The sequence below is a fragment of the Arachis hypogaea genome, chromosome 19 (assembly GCF_003086295.3).
Source record: "Arachis hypogaea cultivar Tifrunner chromosome 19, arahy.Tifrunner.gnm2.J5K5, whole genome shotgun sequence".
In the NCBI taxonomy this organism is placed as follows: Eukaryota; Viridiplantae; Streptophyta; class Magnoliopsida; order Fabales; family Fabaceae; genus Arachis; species Arachis hypogaea.
This window is the reverse complement of record NC_092054.1, coordinates 138,390,551-138,403,694: the sequence shown is the minus strand read 5'-3', so window position 1 is coordinate 138,403,694 and position 13,144 is coordinate 138,390,551. Positions and strand designations below refer to the sequence as shown.

General features: G+C 35.9%; 2 protein-coding genes across 3 annotated transcripts; one reads left to right on the top strand and one right to left on the bottom strand.

Annotated features, from left to right (window-relative positions):
- The first annotated feature begins 6,838 nt into the window (after nt 1-6,838).
- LOC112777370 (uncharacterized) lies at nt 6,839-9,512 on the top strand. Its single transcript, XM_025821719.3, has 9 exons — nt 6,839-7,137; nt 7,236-7,320; nt 7,401-7,442; nt 7,811-7,988; nt 8,169-8,221; nt 8,311-8,532; nt 8,790-8,836; nt 8,931-9,030; nt 9,195-9,512. Exons 1-8 carry the CDS (start codon nt 6,938-6,940, stop codon nt 8,983-8,985), a joined length of 882 nt encoding a protein of 293 aa, XP_025677504.1. The 5' UTR covers nt 6,839-6,937; the 3' UTR covers nt 8,986-9,030; nt 9,195-9,512.
- A 5-nt stretch (nt 9,513-9,517) lies between these two features.
- On the bottom strand, nt 9,518-12,700 carry LOC112777369 (peroxisomal OPC-8:0-CoA ligase 1-like). Of its 2 annotated transcripts, none has more exons than XM_072227174.1 (5): nt 12,416-12,700; nt 10,738-12,143; nt 10,450-10,517; nt 10,270-10,372; nt 9,518-10,179 (listed from the first exon to the last, which is right to left on the bottom strand). In XM_072227174.1, exons 2-5 carry the CDS (start codon nt 12,139-12,141, stop codon nt 10,054-10,056), a joined length of 1,701 nt encoding a protein of 566 aa, XP_072083275.1. In that variant the 5' UTR covers nt 12,142-12,143; nt 12,416-12,700; the 3' UTR covers nt 9,518-10,053. The 2 variants fall into 2 exon arrangements, with proteins under 2 accessions (XP_072083275.1, XP_025677503.1); XM_025821718.3 differs by having other exon boundaries at nt 10,738-12,179; nt 12,416-12,556.
- Between the last annotated feature and the right edge of the window lie 444 nt (nt 12,701-13,144).

Below are 13,144 nucleotides of genomic sequence, written 5' to 3'. Positions count from 1 at the left end.
ACGCAGAGACGAAAGAGAACGCATAAAACGCTGATAAAACTTGAAGAAAAAATCTGCATAGAAAAGGCTGTTATATATAGTTGTCGTTAAGTCAAAAGGTTGTTAGAGGTAGTGGCATCTGGAGCTGAATTAGGTCATAGCAACTTGGTTGGAATTAGTTGGTTAAATAACTTTGATGTAGAGCTTTATTGTTAAATTAAATCTTGTGAAAAACAAAGACATAATTTCAATAGAAGACACATACATTAGCTAAAATGGCACAATCATCAACAGACAGTCGTCTATCAAAAGAAAAATTAAATTAAATAATTTTTAAAATGACCTTAGGTTAAAATTCTTTAAGTAAAAGACAAATAGGTCCCTGACCTTTTTAACTGCGGACATTAATTCTCTCAGGATTGAAAAATACATTTACATCCCTCACCTTTCAAAATGCTTGACAATTATACCCTTTTGTGTAGTTTGGGTTAAAAATGGTAACGGAGAATATTGATATGGAGGGGAGAGTGATGATGTGTCCGTTACGGTGATGATGTGGATGGTTGTCATAAGGTTAATGGATAACTAGATCCCTGTGCATCAAAACAACGCCGTTGCAATCCCCCACTTAATTTTACCTCTTTATAATCCCCATAACACCCATAACCCACTCCAGTTATTAGAACAAACCCTACCAGAAGACAAATAACGTCTTTCTCCCTCCAAGAAAAACGTCTTCCAGTTCAAAGTGGTGCTGTGCTAAGTTGAAGTTGTGATTGGCGAAGGTAACACCAAGTATCGTTGGTGAAAAAGCTACCTTCTTTTATAGAGGTAAGAAAAATCTTTGATGCTCTGTGCGTTGGTGTTTAAATGGCTATGACAATATAATGCATGGTGTTGGGTTTAGTTATTATTGCATGGTTTCATTCGTGTATAGGAAGAAAAAGCTATGTGGAGTTGAGTGATTTCAAAATTTCAGGGGATCTAAGCTACGGTTTATATATGGTTTGTGGAATTTAATCTATGATTGTGTATCTGTACAAGGGTTTATATATGGTTTGTGGGGTTTAATCTCTAATTTATTTATATGTTGTTAATGTAGATGGATGATATATATGCAGCTCCCATTTTTTTTTATCACGGAGGTCATTTTAGTAAAACACCCAGTGGAACTCTTTCGTATCTTAATGGAAAAGTTGAAAATTTTCCGAAGATGGACTTAGACTTCATGAATTTTGGAGACTTGGTAACTTTGTTCAAGGGTTTGGGATATGCCTCCTATAAGGCAGTTTATTGGTATAACCCAATAAGCAGTGATATCGAGTCTGGGCTGCACATTTTGAGAAGGGATGCAGGAATCAATGAACTTCGAGAGAACAAGCTGAAAAATTCAAAGACTGATGAGATTTACATATACTTCAACCACCCTGTTGATGAGCCAAAGATAGTGGATAATGCTGGGAAAGAGGATGTTGCTGCAGAAACAGAGGTGGAAGAATTTAATGATTCGTTTGATATTGATGACATTTTGAGGGAGCTTCAGTCATCATCATCAATAGAAGATGATGAGCATGAAAGTGCCGAGGACGAACTATATAAACCTTCTCCTACTGTGACTGAAACTATTTTAGATGAGGATTATTCTAGCTTTGATGATGAAAATTATGGGGTCAAGAGGAAAAAAATTTGAAAGAAAAGGAGAAGGTTGTGCAAAGAAGAAGACCAATGTAAAGCTAAGGAAAGTGGCAAAGTCAAGTAGGGTTAAAAAATGAGCTGGACCAAGGAGTGCAAGTGAAAGTGATGGTGCCAAAAGAATTAGGCCTTATAGAACTAGGCTTGCTGTACATCCTAGAGGATCTAGGCCTACTGTGCAGCCCAATAATAGGCCTCCAATAGGACTTTATGTGAATGAGGTAGATTCGGACGATGATGACCTTGTATATAAGTATGAATCAGAGGAGCTTCACACACTAGTGTCTTCGAAAGAAGAGGGATACAAACATCAATTTCCAGATTTTGATGCTGAGTATGGGTTTGGTGAGGGTAGATTTGAGGTTGGATCAAAGTTTGCAACCATTGATAGATTTAAGGAGGTGAAGGGAGGGAACTAGTTTCGATTAAAAATGATAAGTAAAGAGTGAGAGTTGGCTGCAAGGGTGAGGATTGTCCAAAGCTGGCACATTTATCCTATAACAAAAAATTGTTATGCTTCCAAGTAAAGACCTACAAGCTAGAGCATACCTGTGCAAGAGATTTGGGTAGTATGCTGTTGATCAGCACTGAATCAATAAGAAAGTAGAGAAGAGAATGGCAACTCAACCTCATATCACGACTAATGAGGCAATTAATTTTCTTAGAGAAGAGTTTGACTTGGTGGTGAATCCAAAGATGATATACAGGGCAGTGAAAGAGGCAAAAGAAAGGATTATAGAAAATGAAAAAGAGCAATATGGGAATCTCAGGGAATACAACTTAGAGATAATTAAGAGTAATCCCGGATCGACAACAACACTAGATGTGAAGCCTATCCCATAATCTCCCTGTTTTTGACAAAATTTATATATGCTTGGAGGGCTGTAAGCAAGGGTTAGGAATGGATATAGGCCGTTTATCCATCTAGATGGAACTTTTCTGAAAACATACCATGAAAGCCAACTACTTTCAGCAGTGGCACAGGATGCGAACAATCAATTTTATGTGGTGACCTATAATGTTGCAAGATCAGAGACTAAGGAATCAGAGAAGTGGTTCCTCACATTGCTTCAGGAAGACTTGGGTGACGTTAAACAATTTGGTTGAAACTTTATGTCCGACCAGCAAAAAGTAAATATATTATGTGGTTTATTTTGATAAGATTAGACTAGTTTATTTTGGTTATTATATGCTTATTTTGATAAGATTTGTTTATTTTGATAAGAAGTATGCTTTGGTCCAGAATTTGTTTATTTTGATAAGATTTGTTTATTTTGATTTTTCTATACTAGTATGCTTTGATTATTATATTGTTTATTTTGTTAACATTTGTTTATTTTGATCTATCTATACTAGTATGCTTTGATTATTATATTGCACTGTTCTAGGTTATTGCTGCAATAATATCTGTTTGTAATATGATATGCTTGTAGGATTTGCTACCAGCATTAAAGGAGGTCATATCGAATGCACACTATCGCAACTATGTCTTGCATATGTAGAAGAATTTCATCAATCGTTTTAATAACCTGCATATTAGAGAGATAGTTTGGGAGTGTGCTAGGTGCACGACAGTTCCAGAGTTCAAAGAGACCATGGAGAAGCTGAAAGTGGTTAACAAGGTTACATGGAAATATTTGATGAATTTTAACCATGCCATTTGGGTTAAAGTTTTTTTCAGCCACGGACCCAAGGTGAATAACCTTACAAACAATATGTACAAAGTGTTTAATGCAAAAGTTGTGAAGTACAGATGCAAACTAATATTGACAATGTGTAAAAAAATCAGGTACTATTTAATGAGGTGAATGACCAAGCACATTAGGCTACTAGAGTTTATTTAATTTACAAGAGTTTGTTTGATTCCTTTTTATTGAATGCTGGTATAAATGTGACTTGTTTTGACTCCGGGCATGCCATGCTATTGCTGCAATAAGAAAGAGACACAATTAGGTACATGATTATGTTCATCCCTGGCTGTGCATGGAATCCATTTCTAAGACATATGCACATTGCATACAACCAGTTTCGAGTGAGAAATTCTAGACCAGAACTGACCTATTTAGGCATGCTTCACCACCCATCAAGCGGCCTATTGGGAGGCCAAAGGTGCACAATTGCCACAGGGACCCTGCTGATGGTCATATTCAGGGGGATAAGTTGAAAAGGAACTTTGAAGTCATATTAGCAAGTGCAATGAGAAAGGGCTCAATTATAAGACTTGCAAAAGAGCACCAAACAACCCCAATTGAAAGCCAAAGAGGAAGAAGCTTAAGAAGTCTGCTACTGACTCACAAGCATTGGTTCTGCTTCCCCTTCACAGTCAGCACCTCAACCAGAGGTAAGCAAGTACATATTGTTTATTAGTGGTTATTATGTCATTTTTAATATAGTATAAGGATTAATATATCAATTAAGTTAATTTATTGAATACTTGTTATATAGGATGTTAACTAATCACAAAGTGAAAAAACTACTGAAATAATTACTGTGCCAGCACAATCAACTGTAAGACCTTTTTAAGCAATACTTTAATTACAAAAATTTACTTCTAAGCCCATTAATTGAATCTGTTGTGTATTTGGGTTAATCTTACACAGTCATTGGCCAGAATGCTCTAGGTGTGTCAACAACTACAACAATGCAGGCAGCAGCATCAGCAACTACACCAGCAACAGCACTATCCTGTCCTCAAGCAGCTACAATTGCTATACCATCTGCTCCAACCGAAACTCCATACAGGGCTCCATCCCAAATGTCAAGATTGGGCCAACCCAAGCTCCAAACTACTGCCTCTAAATTTAGACTCAAACAACCAATATTAAGGCTACCAACACTTGAAAATTCAGCACCAAATTCACCACAAACTCAAACCACCAGCACTCGTAAGGGCCCATCAAATGAAAATAGCTAGCAGTGGTACCACAAAAATTTTTAAGTTCATCCCTAATTCTGATTCTAAGAATTAGAAGAACTAAATATAGCAGCAATTAAATAATGCTTTCTAGCTTTTTTTGTTGGTAAACTTGTTTACATGCCATCTAATCATTTTGTTTATGGCAAACTTATGTTGTGGTGTTCATGTTTAGGATTAAACCAGATACATTTACTGAAAATTATGCTTATCTTATATAATATTTGACTTGTATTCTTCTTTAGTTATTTTCATTGTAAAGAAAATTAAAATGAGTCTTTAGTCCTTTAAGAATATAACAATAACAATAGCAACAATTAGTGTACCAGAGGCAATTTTCATTATAACGACAACAAGTACATCAATGAGTCTTCAGCTCTTTAAAAAAAATACACAACAGGAATAGAAACAACTACACTAATTACAGTAGGCCAAAAATTTATGCATTTTTTATTTTCTAAACATAAAAATTTCTTCTCCAAATTCTCCCATTTTTTTTTTTCAGTTCTTGCCTTCCAAATAGATGTTCTTCAACATCTATTCCCTCATCATAATCTTCAGCACCTAATGCTTGAGTTTCTATATCCTTAATTTTTTCCAGGTGCTCATCAAGTAAAATAAAATACCTACAATACCGTTGTTTTATATGCAGAAAATTACCAAAGAATCAACCAATTCGACACACTCCAGTTTCATCGAGATATTGAGAAAACATGAACTTACCTTGAAGAATGGGCACCTGAAAAACATTCTATTAGGATTAGTTGTTGTTCTTGACTTATAGAAAATGGCATATACGCCGCAGAAGCATTTTGGCGCTATCCCATTTCTCTCGTCTCCTTCTGGCACGCGCAACCACTCCTGATTGAAACGGATCTCTCTTGTCTATCTACTCTAGACTTTGTGCATGAAGAACCCCTTCATTCACCATGGCCAATCGTTCCTCACTCCCACCAAGTTCTAGGAGCACCATAAACGACCGTGGTTTCCATAGATTTCGAACAAATAGGATTCAGTGTCAAAACGGCGTTATTTTAATGCACAAGGATCTAGGGTGTGTTTGGCAAACCCGTTTGAGAGGATAAAAGTGCATTGAAGTTCTTTGAACGCTGTTTTTTTATGTTTGGCAATCTTTTTCCTCTAAACGCAGAAGTGATTTTGCAGCTTAAAATCGCGTTTACTGGAAGCAAAAAATTGTTGCTTCTGCGTTCACTTCAACGTGAGTTCACCTTTGATGATCATTATTGATTTTTTTCAAAATAATTTTTATATTTGTTTCAAGTTATTTCAAATATTTTAAATTTTTTTCAATTTTTAGTACTTTTTTTTTATATTTTGATTTTTTTATTAAATTTGTTATTGTAATTCTATTATAATATAAATTATTGATCATATTAAAAATGATAAAGTAAATAAAAAACTAATCATACATAACAATAGAATCATAAGTAATAAAATTTTACGATCTAAAATAATACTAAATAAAAGAATACTGAGAATACTAACAAAATTATAGAATTTTTTTTGTTTGATATTGTAAAATTTATTATTATAATTCTTGTTCATTGTTTATTATTCTAATTTATTATAATATGTATTATTGTTCCTATTGAAAATGATAAATTAAATAATAAATTACTTATAAATAATAATAAAAATATAATTAATAAAAAATTAGAATCCAAAACAGTAAACAAAATAAGATTATTGAGAGTACTTATAAAAAGTACTAAAATATATTATTTTATATGTTATTTTTAATTTAATAAATAAATATTAATTTTTATTAAAAAATTATAACAAACTAAAATAAAATTTTATAAAAAATATTATATAAAAAATATACTAAAAGAAGTATAAAAAGGATTAAATATATTAAAAAATAATATTATAATTTAATATTATATTTTTTAGTAATTAACTAATTATCTATCTAAAAGTGATTTTAACTAATATTATCCAAACAATTTCATTTTATCAAAATCAATTTTAGTATAGAATTGTCAAACATAAATCATGTTGGCACAAGCTCACTTCTATCCAAAATCAATTTTATAAAATCACTCTTATTCAAACTCTAATTTTACCAACTCTAATCCAAACACAGCTAATTGTTCATTAACTTTTTGTCAATCATTCACATCATCATCGTCCTGTTACCGTTTTTAACCTCAACTATACGGAGGTATAGTTATCAAAAACATTTTAAAAAGTGAGAGATATAAATATATTTTTCAATTCTAAAAATTTTCTGTCCAAATTCTTTTAACGTTGGTTAAAATTTTACGTATATATAAAAAAGAAAAACTAAAAAATGCGGGCTCAGGCTCAGCCGACGAACGAAAGTGTTGAATGCAAATGGAAACAGTACAATCACCACCTCCAACCTCTCCGCTGCCTCCATCAGCGGCGAGGCTGTGGAGGGTAGCCGCGCAGCGCAACCTTCGGAACCAGTGGTCACAGCTGGCCTCTCTCTGGAAGGATTGGTCCTCCCTCTCCTCCCGCGCTCTCTCCCACGCCAATGAAGCCCTTAACTACCATCTCCATCAACAGTAACTAACTAACTATTCTCATCATACATTACATTACCATCCAATGGATGTGGTTATTCACTAATTCATGCTATGCTATGCTATGCTATGCTATGCAGGTACATGCCTCACAAGGCGTTAGGTGTTTTGACCGATATGCCCCTTATCAGAAGTCGTGCTTCTATGAAACTCCATAACCGTCAGGTACTGTTTATGCTTACTTATTCTTGTGGTTAATTACTTTGCTTTCTGCTTCAAAGATAAAATTCTTTTGCTCGTTCTAGGTTCTTGCGACGCGGGGATTATTGGAATCGTATAAGGCCATGGTATGTGTTTCATCCATGTCCATGTGTTTCTGCTTCAAATTTAAGCTCATGATTTGTTTTACTTGCAAGTAGTGTTGTTGATCCTGGACTGTTTATAATTATAATTTTATTTTTAGTGGTTTTGTTGTTTTTGAAAATATAGAGGAATGCATGATGATTTTGACAAGCTGCTATGACATACGAAACTTTCAATGATTTCTACAAAAGCGGAACTTTTTTTCATTGGTAATCCATGGAGATTTGCAATCTAAAGAGTTGTTTTTCTTAAAAAGTAGCTGTCACATTCTCATACAGTTTATTAGTCACTTCACGTTATTGCTTAATGATGATATTGAATGCATTTTCGTTTTAATTTCATGTAACTTTAGGTGGATATTTTGAGGAAAATGTTCGAGGCTAGCAGATTGTTCAGATGTTTTCTCAAAGGATCAATCAATAGTCCGCTATTGCAATTTTCGGAACGTTCTGAACAGAAGGGTGACAGCAGTGACACTGGAGATGGTGGTGGAATTCCAGTATATACATTTTTGTCAATCTCTTCTCATGGTATGACAGAGTCCAAGTCAACATCTTTCATTTTATATCATTTATACTGATGGGAAATTCTTCAGAGACAATTTTTTTCCCACTTTTCTCCATTGGGTTGGGTAAGGATTGTATTACAATCCAATAAATATTTAGTTTCATGTAATTTACTGTAAAATAACAAGTTTTCAAATCTGGCAGAGAAGTATACCGAGGAGCTGGTTCAGATGTTTAGCTTGGAACTGTGTATGAAGGTGAATTGTAATTTCCCATTTTATAATTGATTCCTCATTTTCTGCATTGTTCTGGTTTTGTTACTTTGAAAATCATTTTGAACATGCAGCGGTTCCTTGTTCTTGAATTTGTGTCACTTGGTTACGACACTTCACAAGTAAAGCAGTTGAGTTGGTCAACTGAGCTCTATGCTGGTGAATTCAAACATTTGAGTGACTGCAATCTTTACTGTGAGGAGACACATGGTCCAGTTCTACCAAGGTCAAGAGATGGGAAATCTGAAATGTTTGCTTTAACATTTGACAACCAACACTCCAGTGATGTCTTAGAGGTATTTATTTTAGAACTCTATATGTTCACTATTATAAGTTTTCATGTATTGCAAGTCACTAATTTTGGCACGCATTCCGCCTCGCTCATGCATAAGGATGCTGTGTTAATTTTCATTTTTGTATCACTTAACAACTTTCGAAAGAATGCTTATATTAGCTTCATTGGAAGTATCCTAGGAAACAATGATCTTATTTGTAACTTTGAATTTTAGTATCTTTCCTTTGTGAGATCGGCTAAATTTGTTCTGCATCACAGGTTTATTTAACAACATGGCGTGCAGAGCTGAACATTGACATTTTCAGGTAGGATTGCAGTGAAAATCAGATTAGAAATTTTTAAATGTGCATCTTCATTTCCCCACCTCACTCACCCTTTCCTTCTCTCGCCAATGAACAGGGTGAACGAGATATTTGAGACTGTTGGGGAGGAAATGCATATCAAATTATGTTAGGCTGTGTTCTGGAAAAGACTAAGCTGTAAAAAGCTCCAATGGATGGTAAGTGAAGTCTCAGCACTATATGATGCATATTTCTTTTTTGCTCACGCTTATTGGTTGGATCTTTGGCCACTCTTTTAGACATTGGCAAGCTAGGTTAGTGATTTTGAAGATTGTAGAATGTAGATAGCTGGTTTCATTATTTTGTTTTCTTATTTTGGCAGCCACCGATTGAGTTGTCCCTAATTGACTACGTATTCAAATCGTGGAATCAGCCATTGATGCATTTATCAGGTAGGCTGTCTACGCTGCACCCACTGGGTGCTGCCCTTCCCCGGATCTTGTTTAATGCTGGATGCTTGTGCACCAAACTGTCTATTTTTTCTCTTTTTCTTTTTAGCAGCCACCATTCCTATATGATTGTATTATAGTGATATTATCTCCATTACCGTTTTAATTTTATGACTGTATTATAGGATAAGATAGGAAAATATTGTACATATCTTGGCGTCCATACAAAATGAAAAGTTAAAATTTCATAACATGCTTTCTGATCAAAGAGGAGGAATTTATATAGGACTTGGAGTGGTTTTGTAGTGAAATTTTTTGCAGCTTTGGGAATAGGAGGTAATTAGCCACAGCATATACAAACTAAATTCTTCGGTAGTACTAATACTACTGGCAAACAAAATCTCAAAAGGCAACACAGCCATACAAAGTTCATAAATGGCACGATAAGATCTTAAGGACATGATTTATTTTGAGTAACAAAGTTAAATTCTTTGCTTCCTTGATTTATCTGGTTTCCTAGTAGATGAACAAGTTCAAAACTATCACAGCTATGCTTTCAAATTCCACAAAATCCATATTTCTCTAGGCTTGAATAAACAACTTCTTATGACAACTGATGACCCCACCATGTGCACCAGGTAGAAAAAAAGAAAAGGTAGAAAGGTAAACACCAAAAGGAGATGATCATTCCCCATGTTCCAATTGTAATAGGGTGACTTGGGTTTTGAACTTCCTTCACCATCCAGAGACAACACAAACATTCCATAGCACTACCATATATGCCTGGGTTACTCATAACTTGGAGACAAGTTGTTGTCTGCTTAGAGAAACGAGGTCCTTGCGCAATATCTTGCCAGCTGCTGACCTTGGAATAGTTTCAATGAAACTCACCCTTCTCACTTTCTTATATGGAGCCACCTGAAAATTCTCAAATATTCAATGAGTAAAAGAAACATAAACAAATTAAGATGACCTCAGGAAAGGGAGGAGACAGGAGCTAAGAGTGACCTGGCCTGCAACATATTGAATGACTTGGTCTTCTGAGAGTTCAGAACCAGCTGCTCTCACAACATAGGCCATTGGTATCTGTCCAGTTGCTTCATCTTCAACTCTGCAACAGAACTTTTTCACATGAGAAACTCAAAAGTTGATGAAAATGAGAGTGAAGTTGCGCTGAGAGAAACACACGGTATAACAGCTGCATCAACAATAAGGGGATGGCTTAGCAATAAAGACTCCAGTTCTGCAGGAGCCACCTGACACAAAATGACGCATGAAAAGTATTAATGAAAACCAAACTTCTTTTTTTGAGTTCTTATTTCTCAAGCTCAATTTGATATCTTAGATATACAGCATCTTTCAATTCAGAAATTGAAAACTTAAAACTGTTACGGATATTATAATTCAAATTCGAAGAGAAATTAAACTGTTATTATTGAAAATTGAGAACTATTATTATGATTTGGCTTTATGTACCTGATATCCATTGTGCTTGATCAGCTCCTTTATCCGTTCAACTATATAAACAAATCCACTTTCATCAATGTAACTGAGATCACCTGTCTTCAGCCAGCCATCTGAATCAACTGTTAGGGTTGTTGCCTCCGAATTTCCCAGATACTCTTTCATAATAGTAGTACTTTTCAGCCACAGCTCTCCTTTCTTTTGAGGAGGCAAAGGCTTTCCGGTATCAATGTCTACGACCTTTGCACAAAAGGTTGGAAGCAACTGGCCGCATGAGTCTGGCCGAGCTTTAGCATCCCTGTCTGACACAAGAAAGGTAGCTGCAGCTGAGCTTTCTGTTAGGCCATAACCTTGCCTTAGTTCAACCCATGGAAACATTTTTCTGAACTCCCGTGACACTTCCTTACTCAAAGGCGCAGCACCTGTACCCGTCCTTCGGAGGCTGGACAAGTCACAACCAGCTTTGCTTGCATATTTCACTAGAGCAAGGATCACTGGCGGCACTGCCGGTAAGTTATTAACTTTGTGCTTCTGAATAGCAAGAAGCATAGCTTGGAAGTCAAATTTCTGCATCACAATTATTTTAACACCAACACACAGCATTCCTAATCCAAAGAAAACCAGGCCGTATACATGAAACATCGGAATGAAGGCCAAGAAGACATCATCTGAAGATGCACTTACATCAACAGACCAGAAGAGAAGTTTCAGTGTGGAAATGAGATTCTGGTGTGTCAAAACTACACCTTTACTTACCCCAGTAGTCCCTGAGGAGTAAAGTATAGCAGCAGGGTCTGATTGAACCACAGTAACCTGCGGCAACTCCAGAGAACAAGAGCAGCCTTCTATCAACTCTTCAACTGATAGCATTCCGCTGTTAGATGGACAATATGTGAGCATTGTAGGCACCCCAGTTGAGACCAATTTGTGTAGCTCCTCCGGTGCTGAGATGGCTAGTTTAGAACCTGAGTCGCGTACCTGCTTGGCAATTTCTGACTCGGTATTAAGAGGGTTGGCAGTGGTAAGAACTGCACCAATTGATAACACGGCTAGACATATGGTTGGGAACAGGATTGAGTTAGGGGATAGGAGAAACAGCACATCCCCTTTCCTAACCCCAAGTCCATGGAACAAGGCTGATGCAAGGGAGTATACTGATCTGCGTAGCTCGCCATAACTCAAACTCTTATCAGTTGCTGCATCAACGAATGCTATTCTTGCCTCTGCAAGGTCTCCTTGTGGGAACTGCGATAGCACGAGATGGGCAACATTGAGATCAGGCTTTGTTGGGATCTCATGCTTGGTGCCAAGTCTAACAAGAGAGTGGTAGATGCCAGTTCTCGAATCGTAGCCACTCCTGTTATTGAATGGTGGTAGAGACTCACTAGACTCGTCTTCGGCTGGCCAAATTTCCATTCCTGACATTGTTTCCTCAAGTTTGAAAGATGTTTTAACTGTTAAGCAAGTATAAGTCAATGATAATGTTGAGGTTAAAGTGTGTCAACCTTAAAAAACCTACTTATGAAAGGCTTTTCACCGTGAAGTACTAGAATACACATTGTTAACTATGTCAGCTGTAAGAAGGACAAGATTAATAAGACAATTAAATGTCTTTTTGTGTGGCCGGCCAGTGAGGCATGGTCATGGGTATAGTTTATAAAAGGGTATGAAATAGGGAAAAGAGATATACCTGCTTTGATGCTCTTTGCCGAATCCAACAGAAATAATTGGAAAACCGATGTTGTTGTTTTCCTCAAACACTCAACAGTAGGATATTAATACTTGATGGATACATATGTTGTCTACCTAAAAGCTGGATTCAATACAAGTGATGAGTATGAGTTGCATGTCCTATATCAACAAAACTGCAACTTGCTTTCCGTTGACATGATAATATGGTATGCTAGACATATAGAAAGCTCATATTTTATAATCTCAATTTCTTATCATCTTTCAAGACATAAAGGATAACATTGGAAACATCTAAAAATGTCTAGTAGAAAAAGACACTTTGTACTTAGTGCGGTTAATGTTGAAATTGGACAACTCTCGTAAATGTGTGGTACACTTGTGAGAAGGATTTGAGAGTGAAATGGAAGCAATTACCTCGTGCCTAAAGAACTTTGGCCGGTGACAATTTTTAAGTTTGAGTAAGGTGACAAATAGGTCTATGAGGATTTCGCGTTTGGACAAGTTAGATCCTAAAGAAAGAAAAAGTAACAATTAGATTTTCCAGAAAATGAAGTGTGAATACGTTACATCTTTTTGTTAGTAAGACTAACGGCACCTCTGACATGAACTGTTAATGTGATTGAGATGTCCGTTAAATGTCACATTAGAATTACTCTAAATGATGAGGACAAATTGATTCTTGAATGTTGTTTGATTTTAGCATGTCCCAAACCCTAATTGTCCAAAA